This window comes from Notechis scutatus, chromosome 2, assembly GCF_049901735.1.
Source record: "Notechis scutatus isolate UNSWTSFEM ecotype Mainland chromosome 2, rNotScu1.2, whole genome shotgun sequence".
Lineage (NCBI taxonomy): Eukaryota > Metazoa > Chordata > Lepidosauria > Squamata > Elapidae > Notechis > Notechis scutatus.
In genome coordinates, this window is record NC_142010.1 from 23,817,538 (window position 1) to 23,839,578 (window position 22,041).

Below are 22,041 nucleotides of genomic sequence, written 5' to 3' on the forward strand. Positions count from 1 at the left end.
CATTTCATGTATTCATAATCATGTTCATACCTAGATCTGTTTATCTAATACATGCTTCACAAAATAAATAAATAAAATAAACTTCCATCAGGGTCAGCTTGGAGAATGGAAACCCAAACAGGTGAAGGATCTCCCTCCTTCCTTCTCCAAAGCTGGAAGAAGAGGGAGGGGATGAAAAGAACCACCAACAAGATACCCCGAGAAGCGGCCCCGGTCCCCCCGGCCCCCTCCTCCGAGGAAATCCCTCTTCCAGAGCCTATTGCTGGATGAAAGGCTGGCTCGGAGCAGCTGCGGAGGTGTGTGTGTGTGGGGGGGATCTCCCCTCCCTCCCTCCCTGTCTTCATTCTGCGCCTCTCCCCGCCCCGTCTTCTTTTTTTTGGGTGGTGGGGGAGGGGGTTGTCATCCGCCGCGTGGAGAATCTCTTGCCCGGGCTGCAAACATTCAACATTCAACATCGAGCACTCGGCTGCAAACGTTCAGACGACCGAAGAGAAACAAGGATAGTTTGCTGGCCTCTAGTGGCCGTCCCCATTTTCGCAAGCTACATAAGGGGAGCGGGGGGGGGGGTGGCCAACAGCCCGCGGCGAAGGGGAAGCCGGACACGCTCCACCCGACCTCGCCGCCCCTCCCGCCGCCACAGCCTCGGTTGCCCGGGAAGGTGGGGGAAGTTGGTGGGGGGGGGAGAGAGAAACAGAAGCTGGCCGGTGGCCTCCGGCTGCCTCGACCTGCGTGCTGGGCGCATGTGCGTGGCGCTGCCTCTCCTCCTCCTCCTCCTCCTCCTCCCCTCTTCTCCCTTTGGGAAGCTGCCCCGGCGCTCGCTTCCCTTCTCCCCACCTTCCTTTTTTCCTACCGCTCCAAGACTTCCTCCGCCCGGGCTCCGGCGCGCTCTCGCTTGCTCGCTCGCTCGCTCGCACGCACGCACGCACGCGGTGGCGAGCCTCGGCCAGGCGAGCAAAGAGGCAAGCGAGCGAGCGGGCGAACGGGAAGATCGAGCGATCGGGCGATCCAGCCAGCCAGCCAGCCAGCCAGCAGGAGCGGAGGCAGCGGCAGCGGCAGCAGCCAAGATGGAGTCTCGGCTGAACCTGCAGGGAGCGAGCGAGCGCTTCTAAAAAAGGGCTCCCGGCCCGCCGCCTTGACAGGCCGGGGCCCCATGGCCTGGCCCCTCGCAGGCCCCCCTTGGGCTCTCCCTCGGCCGGTGCCGCGGGGCTCCCGCGACTAAGCCGCCCTTCGCCAAGGGGAAGAAGAAAAAGAAAAAGAAGAAGAAAAAGAAGAAGAAGAAGCGCCGGGACGGCCGCCGCGGTGCGCCCGCCTTCACCGTTTCTGCGCCGCCGGGGATCCCGCCGCCGCCGCTCCTGGCACGATGCTGCCGTCGCAGGAGGCCTCCAAACTGTACCATGACAACTACATGCGGAACTCGCGGGCCATCGGCGTCCTCTGGGCCATCTTCACCATCTGCTTCGCCATCATCAACGTGGTGGTCTTCATCCAGCCTTACTGGATCGGCGACAGCGTCAGCACGCCCAAGCCGGGCTACTTCGGCCTCTTCCACTACTGTGTGGGCAACGAAGGCAACAACCGGGAACTCACCTGCCACGGCTCCTTCGCCGACTTCCGCAGCATCCCCTCCGGCGCCTTCAAGGCCGCCTCCTTCTTCGTGCTGCTCTCCATGGTGCTGATCTTGGGCTGCATCACTTGCTTCGCCCTCTTCTTCTTCTGCAACACGGCCACGGTCTACAAGATCTGTGCTTGGATGCAGCTACTGGCAGGTAAGGGGACGGGGGACGGTTTCCTTCCCTCAAACCCCCCCCTCACCCGCCCCAACTTGGCAAAAAAGAAAAAAAAATCCCTCCACCAAACCTTGTATCCCCTCCCCCCATTCCTCTAATAACGACAGGAACTGAAATAGGAAAGGAGAAAGCGGAGGCTAAAGAGAATGAGTGGGAGGACTTCCCTGCTTAGAAGGGAGAACTGGGGGTGGGGGGGCAGCAAGAATTGATCTGAACAGCCAAAGTAACGGGATGTAATGGGTTTTTTTTTTTAAGGTAAAAGACCCTCAATGAATAACTATTTGGGTGTATTGGGGGCAGAAGGGAAGGCCTGTACATTGTATTTTCAAAGTAGGAGGCTTGGTAATAGAATAGATACCATAAACTCTTGTACAGTGTCTCTTCACCATGTGGAAGGTTTGAGAAGGCCCCTTAAAATAAACGTAAACTACGAATGAGATTCTGTAGGCCACTGGTAGACAATTTCATTCTCCCGTAGATAAGTTGCACTTCATTTATCATCAGGCCATCCAACATGATCAATGGCAAGGAGATTTGAGCAACTGGGGGTTCAAAACATCTGGAAGGGAGTCAAACTCTTCTGAGCCTATAAAATTCCTGCCCTGTTAAATCAAATGAGTGACAGCTCCAGATGTCTGTAGTCTGTTGGAATAGACTTGTTTTGTTTAGTTTGTGTAATGTTTGTGACAGTTCTAGGAGTCGCACAGATGTGTGTTTTAGGTGTGTGTTTGTGTGTGTGTTTTGTGCAGTATATGAATGGTTTGTGTGTGACCCGCATCAAAGCATTTTTTGATATTGATGTAATTTCATCTGGGATTAGTTTGGTGACAAATGAAACTCTGGTATATCCAAATCTTTTTGCAAATAGGTTGCCAGAAACAGATTTTAGCTTGAATAGTAAATACTTATTTACTATTTACTTATTATTTACTTATTCAATTAAAAGTTTAGCATAAATAAAAAGTAAAACCCCATCACCAGTAGTTTTAACCAGATTAAAAGCCTGATTTTTAAAAAGTTAAAAGGCCAAACGCTTGTTACAGGGAGTCAGGTACAGAAATTGGTCAAGCTTCCAGGCTTCTGTCCATGGTACTGAAAGCTCAAGGGATTGACATATGTTTAACCAGAACACTTAAAGACCCAGCACTTTCATTTATACAAGATAGTAAACTTGGTTAACTGTAACCTTGGTAAGTTGCCTGTGGCATAGTGTGCTATGCAAGTCCAGTACATTTCTTTATAGTTCAACTTACTGTGCAAACCCAGATTTACAACTTTAAGGAAAGTAAGACAGAGAAAAGTTATGGTATAAAGATGCATGCAGTTTTGGAATAAAACTGTTGTCTGAAACCGTGGGAGATTTTAGCAGATATATGATGAAAACAAGGACTAACAAGATATATCTCCAATAAAACGAAGATGGAAAGTTTACCTCCTCATTATAAAGGCATTTTCAAATCTATGCAGTGGGCTCAAATCCAACCGCTGGATCTGCTTAAGGAAGAAAAACTTGAATCCCAAATGAGCTAAGCTGCCAAGCTCAGCATAGAGGCATAAAGTGGTGAATTAATGTCTGATCAGCAGAAAGCAGGCTACCTAAAAAAACCTAATGGATCAATAAAAGGGCTTTCTGGGGTCTGAATTAAGCTTCATTAAGTCTGGGAAAGAGGCCATGATAACTAGGACTTCTCTTCATACTGGCTATTTTGTAAGTGATGGAAAAATGCAGGTACTAATGCTAGTTTGCAGTTCTTCCAAGCTTTGATTTTCTCTGATTTGATGTCTTCTAGATGCTAGCTAAGGTTCTAGGAGTTGAGATCTACCACATTTGAAGAGCATGAAGCTGAGAAAGAATGCTATATGCTAGGAAAAACCTAGTGGCAAATATGATGTAAAGCCAGAGAATTAAATGGGGCCATAGGTGCATCATAGAGATGCTGTGGTAGAATGTAGTCTGGATTCCTGGGAGGGAGGGGCTGCACTCAAAAAGAGTAAGTGACAATGAAGTTAAGATAGTTTAGGTAGGAGAAAGAAAGTTAAGATGGCTCCTCTGTAGTAGTTCTCAGAGTATCTCTCCATTGATACAAGTAGTTGCTTTAATTTGGCAATATTTCTGTCTATAGGTGAGGAATAATGAAAGAAAATGGAAATAACTCTATTTGTCATGCTCTTGGGGGCTTGACAAATAGAGAAGTTGTAGTCCTCCAAATGTTACTGGCTTGTAATTTCAGAATTTCTTAACTCCTGGCTATCATGGCTGATCATAATTCAACAAAATTTTGAGGGGAACAGATTCCTTGCTCCTGGCAAAACCACATTTAGATGCTAGTGCTTGAGTTTTTGAGGAATTTGCATAGCTATGACTGAACTTGCAGATGTGAACAAATATATCTTCCCTCTGTGACAGATATAATTTAGTAGATGCTCGAATAATTGAATTTCTTACACAAAAAGAGGGGATATAGCACAGCCTTCCCTAAACCTGATGCTTTCCAGATATGATAACTTTTCAGAATTTCCAGAATTCTACAGCTAGCATGGCTGTGTTGCTGAGTCTTTATAGCTGGAGGACTCTCAGATTATGGAAATCTCATAAAATAATTCAGTGGCCCTTTCTATCTATACCCTACTCAGAATTTTAAATTGTACTGCTACATGTGGCAGAAATTTCATACTGCAAATTTCTTATTCAATAAAAAAAATGATCTGATGTTTTTGTAGTCCTAAGTGGATAGTCTGTATTAGTATTTTTTTTTTACATCTTATAGCTGTTCGCATTACCCCAGTATATTGGAAGGAGATGTGGCTAGAATTTGAACATGAAAGCTTTCCAGATTAGGAATTCTACTCAGAATTGCATCTAACATGTTAGATTGCATATGATGTTTTCATGTTTTTTTGCCAGATTTTTCCAATATTTTTTTTCCACAACCCAGCAGTATTCTGTCCTTTCACTGTAACTGGGAGCCCAGAGTAAAACACTACAATGAAAACTATTGATTTTAGCTGCCAAAGACATAGAGGGGCAAAACATTAGAATGTGGCAAAGAAAGAGATTTGTAGAACCACTACAAACATAATGATGGCACACCAAACAGTATAAAGGCTTTTTTAGCCTATCACCTGTATATAGTTAATGAATAATTCTTGAACTAAAGAGGGTTGATAAAATAGGTGCCAAAGAGATGACATTTTCAAAATATTTACTGGAGGCAGAATTTTCTCTTGGCTAAATAATATGGACAAGGTTTTTTTTTTTAAAAAAAGAAGGAACATGTTATATTGAACCCATGATTCTAGGAGATAATTCACCCAAATAATTTGCAGCATTATCTCCCTTACCAAATAGCTGATTCACAAAAGGTTGCCTTGGTCAGATAAAATTACTTAGTTAAATGGTTTGCAAGTTAACCATATAATCAGGTAAAATTTTGAACATTCATTAGCTGAGATCCATTTAGGCTTGGTATCATATACATACAGAATGATACAGTCTGAATAGACTAAGAGGCCAATTAAGATGGCAGCACAAAGCAAACTTTTGGGAACAGTTTAGATCAGGGGTGTCAAACTCGATTTCATTGAGGGCCACATCAGGGTTGTGTTTGACCTCGGGGGGAGGGGACAGAGTGGTCATAGCCAGAGTGGGCATGATCAGTTCAACGTCACTCGTGTTGGGAGTGCCTGTGGTAGTCCGAGCGCTCTGCGAGAGCAAATGGGCTCCTGAGCTCCGTTTTCAGCTGCGACAGCTTCCTGCAACCCCCTGCTGGCAAAAACAGAGCTTGGGAGGACATCATGTGGCTCTCATGAGCTCTGTTTTCACTGGCAGAGGCACCGCGGGCCGGTCCTTCACTGTTTCTAGTGTGGCCCCATGGTCCAGATCCAAGCACCCAGCCTGATCCAGCCTCCAGGCCTTGAGTTTGATACCCCTGGTTTAGATTAAGACTGGAATAATACTTTACTGAGAAGGGCAGTGGAAGCAAAATTATCTCCCTTGTCATTTTCTGCATCCAACACTCAGTCTTCCCCAAACTTTTCAAATGTCCTCCAAGTTAAAGATTAAAAACACAGGAAAGGCAAAGGAAATAGTTTCTCCATTTAAAGTAGAGTATCTGTTCTGAAAAGGACATTCAATTTTCTGCCCCCTTGAGTTATCTAAAGGTACTAATTTAGAATTAATTTAGGAGGAGACACAATTTAAACAATTTAAACTTTAGACGACTCTTAGCTGGCCACTGCTTGTTTTTCTCCAACAATGGCCAATCAAAAGAGCGAATTCATCAGTGACGGGTTCTGTTGTTCTTCTGAACTAGTTTTGTGTAGTTGTGCAGAATTTAAAATGATATTTTTGTACAGAGTAAAGGGTAAAGGGGGTGTTATATCATCCCTTGGTCCACCCAGGAGCCCAGGTGAAGAAGTATAAGTAGAAGAAGCACAGAGAGCAATGCTTCAAGTTAAAGTAGGACAAGGTTTTCCATCTGTGGAATTTACAAAGATGAGGGAAAAAAGGTGAAGCTTGAAACAAGTGTAAAATGAAAAAAAAGAGAACGAGAATGAGAGCAAAAGCCAACTAAACACTGTAAATGAACTAAAGTTCACACAGAGAAACATACTGTATATACTGAGTATAAGCCTAGTTTTTCAGCCCATTTTTTGTGCTGAAAAAATCCCCCTCGGCTTATACTCGAGTCAGATTCCCTCTGAAAAAAATGGTGTGGAGTCGCGGCCTCCGGCGGCAGCGACTCCCAACAGCCCAGCCGGGAAGGGAAAGGCAAAAGCGCTTTGCCTTTCCCTTCCCGAGGCGGCGGGACTGGGGCCGCGCCGGCAGTAGTGACTCCTGACTCAGGGGCCTCCGAGGAGGGGAAGAGAGTGACTCCTGCCTCCCGCTGTCATCATCATCTTCTTCTTTTGGGTTAGTGAATCAATTAAACCTTTCATGATAGTGAGATCGTTTCCCAAATTAATTATTTTTATTTTTGAAATTTACCAGTAGCTGCTGCATTTCCCACCCTCGGCTTATACTCGAGTCAATAAGTTTTCCCAGTTTTTTGTGTAAAATTAGGTGCCTCGGCTTATATTCGGGTCGACTTATACTCGAGTATATACGGTACATGCAGAGAAACATACACACAGAAACACACATATACACACATGTTTTTATGGAGAATATAAACATCCGTGTTCAGTATTTCCAACCAAAACACTTAAGCAGACATAACTAAAATATTTTTACTTACATTTACAGATAATCAATTCAGAAAAAAAAACATAGCTAATATATAACTGTACAAGAGCAATCCAAATTAAAGAACTGTTATATTCTAAATTGCTCACTGAAGTATTCTGAGAATGAGCTAGACTTAAGGTCATTTCACATTACTGCCTAGAAAGAGGATTCCAGGTATAAATGCAATTTCAAACCTAGACAATGTCTCTGTTTGAAAACACTTTAAATCTTTGAGATCTAATTAGTGGCTCACAAATCAGAGAAGGCTCTAATTAGTGCTTCCTAGGAAACTCTATAGTTTCAGACAATGCGGTCTCTCTCACCCCCCCCCCAAAGGAAGTAGAATCTAATTAAGAGGAAAGAAACTCCTGGATTCCAAATGTTAAAAAACAAAACAAGACCAAAAAAAAAGCCCCAACCATCTGCCCTTTTCAAAACACCATTCAGTCTGAACTGGAGATTTCCCTTCACCACACTGTTGGTCTGACTTAATTGGTTGTCATAACTGCTTCCAGAAGGAAAGCAATAGGGAAATCCACAGGTAGAGAAGACTGTCCAGAACACATTCCAAAAACCCGGAGTTTTATCTCCAAATAAGTAGATGGGGAAACCACACTTTTTTTTTTTTTTGGAGAAATCCTCCTGCCCTCCTGCATACATTTCTCTTCCTCTGCAGATGGTTCTTGTCATCTTTAATTGTGAGGCTTTAGAGAAGACAACCACAGAGATGCAATAGATTATGACAGAGGAAGCCACACGAGAACGAGAAAGCAAAGCAAAGATTAGACTACGGGCATACGTACCTACAAATTTCTCATACCTTGGCATGGTTGCGCTAAAAAAAAAAAAAATACAGAACAATTGCATTTGTCTCTAGATAGTTGAAAAGTTACTTTTTAAACACCGAAAGTCTAGATCACTTGTAAATTGTGTTCTATGGTCATTGTTTGGAAGTTGTGCTCTTTGGCGTTGGGTACTTTCCATTAATAATATGGAAGTACAGGTATAGGAATATCCATTATTTTATACAATTTATTCTGCTTCTGCTTGTTATGAGAAAGGATAGTGACTCCCAAACTATGCTCCCTACTTCTGATCATCTATTCCAATCCTTCCACACAGGGTGTCTTGCAGAACATTGCAATTTTGCACTGTTTACATGGACAAAAGCTCTTTTACACTTTTCCATTTTGCATTTCTGTTTATATGGGTAGTCCTCAACTTACCACCACAATTGAACCAGAAATTTCCATTGCTAAGACAGTTGTGGTTTTTTGCCCCGTGTTATAACTTTCCTTGCTACAGTTGTTAAGTGAATCCCTGCAGTGGTGAAGTTAGTAACTTGGCTGTTAAGTGAATTTGGCTTCCCCATGGATTTGGCTTGTCAGAAGGTGTCAAGAGGTGATTACATTATCACGGGACACTGCAATATCATAAATACATGCCAGTTTGCAAGCACCCAGTTTTTGATCATGTGACCTGCAATGGTCGTAAGTGTGAAAAATGATCCTAAGTCACTTTTTTCAGTGCCGTTGTAACTTTGTTTACTAAATGAATGATTCCCTGTACAGTATAGTTCACGAGCTTCGATGGTGTTTCCCTTTGCTGTTGTATTGAATCTTTCAAACCTAATCTCTAGTACCAAGAACTAATTGGGAGACTTGGACCAGTTAAGATTGAAGTCTTCAAGGTCTCCTATCTATTTGGTTGGAGGGGCTGAAAACCGAATCCACCACAATGTAACCATAGTGCAGCCTTCGCCAGTACAGTCCTCCCAAGTGTGTTGGGAGCCAGCATGGCTAGTTTGAAGTTTGACTTACTGCATTACATATGCAGGACATCTGATTGAAATAGATTATTATACGTAGGGGTGGGGCTGCTGGGGGTTCGCAGGGGTTCGGGAGAGCCCCTAGCTAAGATTCTGTGCAGTTCGGACAACCCCCAAATCCTACTCCTGGCTGGCCCCACCCACCCCACCCCAGGGTGCATACGGAGGCTCGGGGAGGGTGAAAAACGGGCATCCCGGAAGTTCGGGAAGGCTGGAAACGGGCCCATTTCTGGCTTCCTGAGAGCCTCCGGAGTCCCGGGAGGCCATTTTCGCCCTCCCGGAGGCTTGAGGAAAGCCTTCGGAGCCCAGGGAGGGCAAAAACACCCCCCACCACCACCATGGTGCAGGAGGCTGAATAGGCCACACCCACCATGGCCACGCCCACCCAGCAACCGGGCAGAGTACCCTTTGCTAGAAATTTTGAAGCTCACCCCCGGTTAGACGGTATAACCTATTATTGCCAGGACACTGGTTAGTTGGTATGTGCCAGCTGGTGCTCCATTCAAAATCCAAGAAAGAAATACTTAGACTCTTTTAATTAGAGAAAAGATATCTTTTACTGGAAGTCAAGGGGTAGCAACAAAAGAATTCTGAATCTGAGGAAACAGGCGCGTAAATCACATATACAAAGTGATGGCAATGTTCCCACCCCCAATAGTTCAAATGGTTCTTCCAATTAAAAGTTGTGAATAATATCATGTGGACATCTTCAGGTGGTGATGAGGCTTCTGTCCGTTGACCTTGGCATAGTTTGATAAAGGTTTGCAGCTGCGCATAGAAAAGAAAGCTAAGCAAGAAATAGAAACCTAAGCAAGAATGTACTCTCCCCCACCCTCAGTTTATACGGTACTAGTTTGTAACGCCTCCATCTCACTTCCCATAATTTTCCCCCCTCCTCCCCCCGTTACTTATGACAGCCGAAAGATGCAAAGCAAAGGGAGAAAATCTTGAAGGCTGACAGTATGGTCAAATCATGCAACTAAGTTCTCCAAAAAGAAACTGGAAAGAAACACAGACAAATCATGTACGTGCGCTTTCCACAAGGAAACTGGGCAGAAACATATTCTGAGAACAGTGGCTTTATCCAGGTTAGACAGTGTGTTCTATCTAGGATCATCCTTGAAAAGGGGCTGCAAATCTTAACTGGTATATAGAACAGGTGCACATGATCAGTGGGAGATAGGTAATCACAGTGGTGGGATTCAAACTTTTTTACTACCGGTTCTGTGGGCGTGGCTTGGTGGGCGTGACAGGGGAAGGATACTGTAAAATCTCCAGTCAGAGGTGGCATTTGCTGGTTCTCTGAACTACTCCAAATTTCCGCTACCGGTTCTCCAGAACTGGTCAGAACCTGCTGAATACCACCTCTGGGTAATTAGGTCATGTGACTGTAATTCTGTACTAGTTTTGAAATTTGCTGGCATATTCCTGGGATTCATTGACAATACCGATTCTAACTCATAGTCCTAAATGCTTGAGGATTGATTGCAACAGTGCTCTCTGTAACGGTGGTCCTCCTGCTTGTGGTAGGGGGGTGACAAGGAGAACTAGGTCCCTTACAACTTTTTTCATTTTTCTCACCATGTACATGTATACATCCGAACTAGACTGTTGTTTCTCTGTGTCATTAGTCTATGTGGGTATATGCATAATTTTGTATTTATTTATTTTGTCACGTTTATGTAGTGTATATTGGAGGGGGTGGCCTCTTTGAGACCTGCATGCAATGAAATTTCATTTTAATGTGTGCTGATTAGTGTACGTTCAAAGTGACAATAAAGTTATTCTATCTTTTACTATAAGCTGTGGTGATGCCACAGTGACAGCATGCATGTAACAATGTCATTGTGCAAATAGCGTACGTGCATCAAAATGCCTGGTGCTGGTAGGTACATGATGTCATCACATACAGGTTGTCATTTCCCCCTTTGTCTCTCTTGGGAATGCCTACAGATTGGCCCATCTTCAAATGAAATGTCCCTGGTGCTAGCTAGACACCGTGCAGCTCTTGTCCTTTCATCCACAATGGATTTATTTTTTGGAAAGAGAAACAAGATGGCTGCCCACAAATGGGCCCTTTGAAATGTTGCCTATGAGGCAGGGTGATTGTTGTTTGGTTGTTCAGTTCCTTCTGATACTTCATCAAGTGACGGACATCATTTCACAGCTGCTTCTTACAGTTCCTGTACATTCATGCTGGTGTCATCATTAATAATATCTAGCCCCCTCATTATCATCCTTTTTAATTTTGTTTAATTGCCCTTGATTTTACAAGCATCAGGGTATTCTCCACTGACTCTTGCCTTCCCATTATGTGTCCAAAATGTTTAAGCCTTAATTTTTATTACAGCCTTTCTAGTTTGGCTTTGTTTCAAGTGGTTTTGTAATAATAATTATTTTTTTCTTTTTGCAGTCCATGATATCTGCAAAAGTTTCTCCAGCATCACCGTATAAAGGCAGAATATTTTTGTTTGTTTGTTTGTTTGCCTTGTGTTTTTGCCTTCAACCTTTCTGATTATCCAGTTTCTGCAGGGCTGTGTTGTCACGGAGAGAATCTGACCTTGATAATACACACCTTCATAAATCTACTTTAATATTGAGCTGTTGCAGTGACCTGTACCCCCATCACTACTCAAGTGGACTAATGCTGTGCATAAATAGTGTACCAGCCCTTGAGTTGATATTTTTCCCTAGTAAAAGTGGGAAATAGGAACTTATCTGTATTATCTATGACTTATTGCCTTTGTCTCTGGGCTTGCACAGATTGTTGAGAGCACTGGACAGTAATTCCTCTTCAAATTGTCTAATTATGCCAGAATGCTGGAAAAAGGAAGGTTGGTGGTATTTGGGGAGAAAAGAAAAGGCGCTATTGAAGAAATGGGAAACAAAATATATAGCAACTTCTCGCTTATAGATCCTTGTGGCCTCCTTTTTACTGCTCCAGATAATTGGGGTTCTCATTAGTAGACCCCAAAACAAAAATGGAGGCAACTTTATAGGAATAATAAAGTTTTGGCATATGAATAGTGGGCAGAAAATTTTCCTAATTCTAACTCTCCAAAAACCAAGTTAAATCCCTTATCTTTCCTATATAGTCATGAGGAATTTCTTTCAAAATAGGCTCCTCAAAACTATTTCTGGTTTACCCAATGGTGCCTGTTCCTTTTGTCTAGGCCAGGGGTAGCCAACTGTGTGACAACCTGACAACCTGTAGACTTCAATTCCCAGAATTCCTGAGCTGTGGCTGGCTCAGGAATTCTGGAAGTTGAAGTCCATTGGTCATAAAGTTACCATAGTTGCCGACCCCTAGTCTACAAAGAAGTCAGTATGTAACTAATTAAAACTAAAATAATTGTTAGTGCATTTAGCTATTGGTTAGAATCCTGTCACTCACTACCTGAGTCCCCAACTTAAGAAGTGGTGCCTCTTGGAGCAAATGAATTTCTCCATTCCTTCTCACACCAGTTAGTTTACATATTTACCTAATCATATGCATACCTTTTGCTTTTCTCCAAGTTGCTTTTTAAATTTAAGCAACTCGAACAGTAATTTCCTATTTAAAAAGGGGATTGGATGTGATTGGTGAAAAAAAAATGTTTAAATTACCACAAAATAAATTTCCTCCTTGGGTGTAAAGAAAAAAAAAATCTGCTATGAACTTCACGTGGTGTCAGGGAGGGCATCCGGCCAGTAAACACTCAGCTTTATCCAGTTGCCTTGACTCTACCCCAAAGGAGTTACGGGATGAGAGTTGTAAAAGGGTCTGGACTTAATAAAGCCAAATGTCATTCATATTATGTCATTTGCTCCACTTCTGGCGGTAGCAATGTGATCTCAGGAGCCCCTGACACTTCTGAGTCTAGCTTGTACAACCGGCAAATAGTGTTCTGTGTATTGTTGAGCCCGGAATTGCAAAATCTTGAGCATAATTTCTATTTATTTATTAAATTTCCATGCCGCCCATCTCACTAATACAGCGACTCTGGGCAAGTTTATAGGGCGTGCCAAATTTTCCCAACTTTCATTTTCCAAACCTTAAGGGTGCTGAAAAGTTGTGACATGCCTTGGGGATTGTAAAGATATTTTGGTTACTTGAATATAATTTAGATGTGCTTGGAAAGTAACTATATAACCGTCATAACTTTTTAACGTTTTGTTTGTTTCATTTACAATAAAAAAAAAGTTTTAAAAGTGCCCAAAACACAATTAGGAGTAGAATAAAAATATAAAAATTAATAAAAACCAAGTTGATGGGTAACCTGGGATGAGAACCTTCTCTACCCCACCCCTAATGTAGAAGGTTTCTGTCAGGGCCCCTGACTAAGCACTTCCACTTCCAGAAGGCCAGGAATGTTTATTTTATTTATTGATTTGATTTGTCAATCGCTTACAAGATAATAGGTATAAGAATAAACATGAGTAAGAATACAGGAAATAGGTATGAATAAATGGGGACAATAGGACAGGGACGGTAGGCAGGATGGTGCACTTATGCACGCCCCTTACAGCCCTCTTAGGAATGGGGTGAGGTCAATAGTGGATAGTTTGAGGTTAAAGGAGTGGGGGTTAGAGGATGTAACAACAGAGTCAGGTAGTGCATTCCAGGCATTGACCGCTCTGTTGCTGAAGTCGTACTTTCTGCAATCAAGTTTGGAGCAGTTAGCATTCAGTTTCTATCTGTTGCAATACAAGATGGGGGTGGATCTCAGTTGTGATGGAAGAATCTAAGAAGCTGGGGGACACAGCAGAAAAGGCCTTTCTCCTGGAACCCACCAGCCAAAATTCTTCAGCCTTTGGGATCTGAAGTAGGCCCTTTCCGCTAGAATAAGCGGGGTGGGTTATCTTACCTGTGAGATGAGAGCAAGGTGAGGATTCTTTAGCTTCCAGCCTTTTGAGGCCACTGTTAACTTTTTCCATATTTGACTACAAAAACTGCACCTACCACACCTTCAACAATCCTGCTGATGTTGCTGATGTTTCATCAACTTTCATCAATTTAACAACATGCTTCACGCAACCATTTGACTTTACTTTCCAAGAAACCTGGTTCTAGTTCAGAATCCAGATTTTTTTCATTAGTGATCATCCACTTTGCAGTCTTCTTGCTACAGTTCTTCAGTACCTTTGGGTCATCTCTTATTCATGTCTTCTTTCTCTGGCTGAACATTGATCCCTCAAAGTGTTTATATATGTTGATTTCCGTACGCTTCTTTCATGTCTCGTCCTTCCTATTCAACGGTCATCCTCAATTTCTTTGTGCTGCTGGTTTAAGTCTAATTCTTCTTGCCTTGGCTGGAACTCAAATTTAGTTGAGCAAATATTTCTCTTTCTCTGTGGCCTTTTACTTTTTGCTTTCTTTCGGGTATTTTCAGCCATTTCACTTTCTTTGGCTTTCAAGGATATTTTTCTTTGCTTTATCTTTGATGTCATGAATTTCAGTTCCCAGTACTTCTGGGACTCTATCAGATCTACTCCTTTATCTTCATCCTATCAACATGCTTAAGCCCTATTAGAAAGCAAGTTATTCTTAGACCATATCAAAAGAGATCCAGTTCACAGGATTGCCTTTTAGTCAGTCTGATTGAGGATGATGGGCATGAGAAAGGATACCTTCTTGGTAGTTGCCTTGAAACTGTAGATCTCCCTGGTCTCCAAGCTGTCTCTGCATTCAACTACAAGTAGTCCTCGACTTACAATCATTCATTCAGTGACTGGTCAAAGTTGTAGTGTCACTGAAAAAAAATCCCTTCCTTCCTTCCTTCCTTCCTTCCTTCCTTCCTTCCTTCCTTCCTTCCTTCCTTCCTTCCTTCCTTCCTTCCTTCCTTCCTTCCCAATAGGCATGGCTAGTCTAATGAAGAGAAGGACCAGGGGAGACATGATAGCAGTGTTCCAATATTTGAGGGGCTGCCACAGGGAGGAAGGGGTCAAGCTACCGTGTTTCTCATATAATAAGGCTGGGTCTTATTTTTTTTTGAGCCCAGAAAAAATGGCTAGGTCGTCTTTTCGGGGTGACTTAATTCCCCCTTGCATCTTCAGGCGGGCGGGCGGGCAGCGACAGCTTGGATGTTGACCTCGGCGTTGGTGCGGCACTGTATCAGGGTCAACGCAGGCAGCACCATATCCGGGTGTGCAACAAAAGTACTTCCTAACGGAAAGCCGCCCCACCATTCCCCCCATTTCACATGTTTAATATAGGCCTTAATTTTGGGGGAGGGGCTTAATTTCATTTCATGCCTATAAAACATGCTGGGACTTCCTATTGGGGGAGGTCGTATTGTTGGAGAAACAGGGTATCTTCCAAAGCACCTGAAGGCCAGACAAGGAATAATGGGTGGAAACTGAACAAGGAGAGATTCAACTTGGAAATGAGAAATTTTCTGACAGTGAGAGCAATCAACCAACAGCTTGCCTTTGGAAGTTATGGGAGCTTCACAGGGGTGGGATTCAATTTTTTTAACAACCAGTTCTGTGGGCGTGGCTTAGTTGGTGGGCATGGCTTGGTGGTCATGTGACTGGCTAGGCGTGGCCAACTCAACATCACTCACATCGAGGCACGCATCTCCTTGTCTGGCCTCCCATGACTGTGAGGATGCTTCAACAGTCGTAAGTGTGAAAAATGGTTATAAGTCACTTTTTTCAGTGCCATTGTAACTTTGAATGGTCACTCCACACAAGCAAAGTACCAGCAAAGGAGGGGAAAAAAACTCCAGAGAAGTTCCTGAGACAGGAAGTCTAGTCCTGCCAAGAATGTAATAAGGGTTAACGGAGAGGCAGTTTCTGTAAGCAACACCAGAATGTTTCCTTCCTGCCTTCCTTACAGGATTAGGCCAGTAATTTCTTCTAACAACCGGTTCTCCGAACTGCTTAGAATGTTAACAACCGGTTCTAACGAATAGGTGTGAACTGGTAGAATCCCACCCCTGGAGCTTCATCACTAAAAGCTTTCAAGAAGAGACTGGACTGCCATCTGTCAGAAAGGGTGTAGGATAATCTCCTGCTTGGGCGGGGGGTTGGACCAGATGACCTACAAGTTCCCTTTCAACTATGTTATTCTGTATATCTTCCTTCCTTCCTTCCTTCCTCCCTCCCTCCCTCCCTCCCTCCCTCATGCATTCATGCATTCCTACCTACTTGTTTAAGGCTGAAAATTGATTGGTAGGCTTTTAGGGTGCTCCTATTTCCATCTTTAATCTTTGTTATTCCCATCAATCCAGTCTTCCTTCTTATATTTGGCCTTTTTAAGATAGAGATGAGAGGACGAGGCTTAGGGGAAGGAGAGGGTGTAGGCAAGCCACTCTCATCCCCACCTGTAAAACTTCCCAAAGTCTCTCGGATAGCTTGAAATAATTTCTAAGGTTATAAATTGGGCTTTTTTAAGTTGGAGGCTCAGAGACTCTTCTTGCTCCTATGCCATCTCCTTCCATCCTTAACTTTCACAAGCAGGGGGAAAAAATGATCGGAAAATTTTGGCCTCATCCTTTCAATGGTGTCAGTGGATGGTCCCAAGCAATTTCTGGAAAATCAGGAGGCTAATAGGCAGCCCCGATCCTTGGATCTCCTGGCCCACCAATGATGTGATAAAAATCAACCATTCAGGTATTCAGGACAACTGGAGAAACGTGAACAATATATGAGAGCTTTATTATGAACCTTTTGCAAAAGGGAATTCTGCACATGAGCAGAAGACATGGCTCCCAGAAAGGCTGGGGTTTATATACAGGTTCAAATATACAGTCTCTGCCCCTTTCCCGGTTCACAATCTATCCAGCTACGTATCTTCCTACGCAACACCCCTGTTATTATTGTAGCATTACATCTGTTTCCTTAACCTGTTTACCCATTTCCATTTCCAGTAATCTCCATCATTAATGTGACACTGGACAGCATGACCTGCCAAATATATAACCTTTATACAAAACAATAGAATATTCTTAAATAATATTCCAGTAAATTATCTTAGGTTAACACAGAGGTTAAAAATGGTGTTACCATTGCTTTATATTTTCACAGGTATAATTCTACATACCACCAATAACATCTGCAGGAAGATTAAAGGCAGCAACAGAAGTATTTATTTATTTATTTATTTATTTATTTGTCAAGCGATTATAAGATAACAGGTATAAGTATAAACATAGTTATGTATATATGAAATGGATACATATAAGAAAAATAATAATTATGTAATTATATAAGATGTGCTATCCAGACAGTTTATAGTTAATTGGGAATTGGGATAGTTAGTTAGGAATTGGGAGCTGTCCCCTTAAGGGAATGCATCATGGTAAATGTAGTTAAGGTATCCTGGGAAATGTAGTCCATGTCATGTGGCCAAATCTGATTGGTCACTGAATTGACCCTTGGTGGGTTGGGGGAGGTTTCTTCACTCTTGCCTGGACCCCAGCAGCATGTTGGTGCCTCACCCCATTGCTCCATCATTATCGGAGTGAAAAGAGAACCATCCTTTTACACCATAAAGTCAGCTACGCAGAGAATTGGACATTGAGATGAATCTCGACGTAACCGTGAGTTATATTTGAGGATGCCTGATGAACCAATAAAGAGACTTTGTATGGATGCCTTTGTGGAGTTTAATCTGTCTGCCTTATAATCAGCCAGTGATTGTAAAGGCCAGAAATAATAATAATAATAATAATAATAATAATAATAATAATAATAATAATAATAATAATAATAATAATAATAATAATAGTAAGAACCACTGTTAGGATCAGGTGTCTTCCCCCCCCCCTTTTTTTTTTTGTAAATCTGTGGGTTGCTTTATACAGTGGTTTGTTGAATAAACCAGAATTAGAAGGTTCACACAGAGCCATGTTTTTTAAATTATAGTGCCTGGGCTTCCGCAGCACTTCCACATAAGGACTTTAGCATAATTTCCATCAGTGTTTGTGATCCCTTTTCTGTTTGTTTTCTTGTTTGGAGCCAAGCCATGCCCTGAATAAATATTCCCGCAGCACCTTCCTACGAAAGGCCGAGCGATCTCCTTGCAGCACTGAATGAGAGCAAAAAGGAGACAAGGTGACAAGTGGGTTAAGCTTCAGTTCTTGGTTGAAATGCCCACCGGGTTTCAGCAAGGAGAGGAAGACAAGAGGAAAGACCGAATGGGGACATTTGCTTGTAAGGCAGACCTTCTAATGCTGAGGTTTGTGTTCGGATGACAGCGCAGGCTATCGATAGTGAGTGTGCTCTGTGTGTAGTGAAGGGAGGGCCTGGTCAAAACCACTGCCACTATTTACACTGCTAGACTAGGCAAAATGGCTCATTTCCTTGCCTTTCATTTCTTCTCCTGCCTGTGACACCTTCCTTCCTTCCTTCCTTCCTTCCTCCCTTTTCTCCTTCCTCCCTCCCTTCCTCCTTTCCCCCTTCCTTCCCTCTCTCCCTCCCTCCTTCCTTCTGCCTGCCTTCTTTCCTTCCCTCCCTCCCCTCCTTCCTCTGTTCCTTCTTCCCTTCCCTTTTTTCCCATCCTCCTTCCCTCCTCCTTCCTTCCTCTTCCTTTCCCATTTCTCCTCCTTCCCCCTTCCCTTCTCCCCTTCCTTCGCTCTCTCCCCCTCCCTCCTTCCTCACTTCCCCTTCCCCCTTCTCCCACTCCTGCCTGCCTTCTTTCCTTCCCTCCCTCCATCCTTCCTCTGTTCCTTCTCTCCTTACCCTTTCCCTCCTCCTCCTTCCCTCCCTCCCTCCTTCCTTCCTTCCAGCTGTATCTCCCTCCCACCCTCCTTCCTCTCTTCCCCCTTCCCCCTTCTCCCCCTCCTGCCTGCCTTCTTTCCTTCCCTCCCTCCATCTTTCCTCTATTTCTTCCTCCCTTCCCCTTCCTCCTCCTTCTTCCTTCCCTCCCTCCCTCCTTCCTTCCTTCCTTCCCTCCCTCCCTCCCTCCTCCTCCCTCCTTCCTTCCCTTCCTTCCTTCCTTCCTTCCTTCCTTCCTTCCTTCCTTCCTTCCTTCCTTCCTTCCTTCCTTCCTTCCTTCCTTCCTTCCTTCCTTCCTTCCTTCCTTCCTTCCTGCTATATCCTGCTTTTCTTCTCATATCACTGTATTGGAAGAGATGCTTCCTTGTTTTATCTTCCCAAGAAGAAGTGCTGGTATTTAAAAGTGTGTGTGTGTGTGTGTGTGTGTGTGTGTGTGTGTGTGTGTGTGTGTGAAAACAGCTGAGAAAGGATCACAAGAGCGGAGAACCTAGGAGGAAGCCTCAGTGAAAGGTGGATGTACTCAACTTTGTTTTTCATTTTTGATTCTATCGATAGTGGGGGGGTCCCTCGTAGATTACCTTCATCTGTACAAACGTTTTTTCTGAACAGGAATATTAAGAACTGATGAGGAAAAGCGTTGCACCATCCCTTCATGCTACAAATACATGTTGATGTAATTGCATTGCATTGTTTCCTTCTCTCTCTATCCATTTTACTATTCCATTTTTTTTAAATCAAATGTTTTATTGATGTACCGTATGTATTACTAAAACATGAAAGGAACAGATACCCACCCCCTTGAAGCCTGTGAGATTGATTCAAGACTATCTCTGGTTCAATAGAGGCTTGAACCCCAGTGTCCATTGCCCGTGGCTTTTCCCCCACACTGCAGCAGACATGGCAAATCAAGGCTGCGTAAAATAGCAGCACAAAAGGGGAGGATTCTGGAAAGAGTGAGCATTGGGCAGTGCCCAGCAGAATTAGCATGCCTCATTGGCTCCCTGGTTAGCTTTAAATAGCATTGCACTGCACTGCACTGCACTGATGATGTTCCCTAGTTGGGTAATGAAACGTCTGCAAGGAAACACCCAAGTTCAGAGAGAACCAAGGACCCCCAACCCATTGAACTACAAATATTCTCTTCTATTGAAAAAAAATATCTTTTTTGTAAAGTTTTTTTTTTATTTTTAAACATACATCAATATCATTTCGTGGACAGAGTAGGGTCTGAGTTTCATTCATTTTGATACAAAAATAATATTAATACAAATGAAAGCTACCACATTAATCAGACTTAATAGAATAGAATAGAATAGAATAGAATAGAATAGAATAGAATAGAATAGAATAGAATAGAATAACAGAGTTGGAAGGGACCTTGGAGGTCTTCTAGTCCAACCCCCTGCCTAGGCAGGAAACCCTACACCACTTCAGACATGTGATCTAGTGTTACGTGATCTAGTGTTATTATACATATCAATATCAGCACATAATTAGGGGTGGGATTCTACCAGTTCACACCTATTTGCTAGAACCGGTTGTTAACATTCTAAGCAGTTCGGAGAACTGGTTGTTAGAAGAAATTACTGGCCTAATCCTGTAAGGAAGGCAGGAAGGAAACATTCTGGGGTTGCTTACAGAAACTGTCTCTCCGTTAACCCTTATTACATTCTTGGCAGGACTAGACTTCCTGTCTCCGGAACGTCTCTGGAGTTTTTTTCTCCTCCTTTGCTGGTACTTTGCTTGTGTGGAGTGACCATTCAAAGTTACAATGGCACTGAAAAAAATGACTTATGACCATTTTTCACACTTATGACTGTTGCACCATCCTCACAGTCATGAGAGGCCAGGCGAGAAGATGCGTGACTCGATATGAGTGATATTGAGTTGGCCACGCCTAGCCAGTCACATGACCACCAAGCCACGCCCACCAACTAAGCCATGCCCACAGAACCGGTTGTTAAAAAAATTGAATCCCACCCCTGCACATAATTCTTCATTTTGCAACTATTCAATATTTGCTACATCCTTCTAACAGTAATAGTATTATTTTTGAACATGATTAAAAACAATCTTGTTTCAGTGTGGAATGGAAACAGGAAGGGGGATAGTCTTGTTTCAAATTAGGACAGATCATTCAAGTAAAGGTAAAGATGCCCTAGAATTGGGTTCAGTTTCTCCTGACCAGAAACTCATCCTTGCAGAGTTTTTGGCAACATTGCAGAAGTGAATTATTATTGTCTTCTTCTGGGATGTTTCTTGACTTCCCAGTATAACCCTGGAATTCTCAGGCAGTGGAAATTCATCCCGATGCTAACAAAAGCCCAACACTGAGGTCATCAAGGTCAGCTGGGTGGTGCCACCTCTTCAAGCAGGCCAAAAGCAGCTGTTGAAAAGAAGAAAGAACTTCTAGGCATTCTAGGGACTCAAAGCTTAAGGAGCCTTGGTGGCGCAGTGGTTAGAATGCAGCACTGCGGGCAAACTCTGCTCATGCGCCAGCAGTTCAGTCCTGACGGGGCTCAAGGCTGATTCAGCCTTCCATCCTTCCGAGGTGGGTAAAATGAGGACCCAGATTTTGGGGTGGGGCAATAGGCTGTAAACCACTTAGGGAGGGCTGTAAAGCAATGAGGGGCAGTATGTAAGTCTTAGCGCTGTTGCTATTGGTACAGAAGATTCTGCACACTTGGGAGTATTATGGAGGGGGTTGTTTTTTTCCGCATCATGGAATTTCCTGTTGCCCTGAGAACACCCCCCACCCTTTCTTCTTAATACCCCTGGGTGGGCTGAATAACTTTCTGCAGGTCTAGCACTCTTTGCCCTCTAGGAATTTACAGCCAATCTTTGCTCTGTTCTGCAGTTTGTAGAGATACTGAAGCCCAGGCAGAAAGTGGGCACCCTTGTCTAGATCAGAGCTTGGTTAGAATCTCTCCCTCTCTCCCTCTCTCTCCCTTGTGTGTGTGAGAGAGAGAGAGTGGGAGGGAGGAAGGGAGAGAGAAAGAAGGAAGGAGAGAGAGAGAGAGAGAGAGAGAGAGAGAGAGAGAGAGATAATGAATGCATCCAAGCAATTATATTTGTATAGGGTGAGGATTGTAAATAATCTTCAACCCACTTTTGAAGGACCGGTGGATGGGAGCAGAGGTGCAGTTTCCACATGGTACTGCCTAGCCCAGCAGAATATAATCAGCTCCCCCTGGTAATAAAACCAGCTTCCCGGTGCCAAATTCAATGACCTCTTACCAACTGCGATCTCTCCAGTAGCTTTTCTAACCAGTGATCCTCCAAAAGGTAGGGGCTGGAGAGGGGCGGGAGGGGGAGGAGGGAGGGGAGGGAGAGGGAGGGAGAGAGGGGAGAGAGAGAGGGAAGGGTGGGGGAGAGAGGGAAGGAAGAGGGAAGGAGGGAGGGGAAGAGGGGAGGAGGGAGAGGGAGTTTAAGTCCCACAGTCCCAGCAGACATCAGGGTGGGGAAGCCTCATTCTACATTGAAGACATGAAGCTCTT

General features: G+C 43.6%; 1 protein-coding gene across 3 annotated transcripts in view; it reads left to right on the plus strand.

Moving 5' to 3' along the window:
- Window positions 1–709: 709 nt before the first annotated feature.
- LHFPL4 (LHFPL tetraspan subfamily member 4) overlaps window positions 710–22,041 on the plus strand; it is a 77,835-nt gene continuing 56,503 nt past the window's right edge. For 2 of the 3 annotated variants that reach the window (XM_087954495.1, XM_026683024.2), the window contains exon 1: window positions 713–1,766. In XM_087954495.1, coding sequence (XP_087810621.1) covers window positions 1,361–1,766 — 406 coding nt within the window. In that variant the 5' untranslated portion in view covers window positions 713–1,360. Of the gene's footprint in view, window positions 1,767–22,041 lie in introns of all 3 variants that reach the window. The other variant, XM_087954493.1, reaches the window with a different exon arrangement.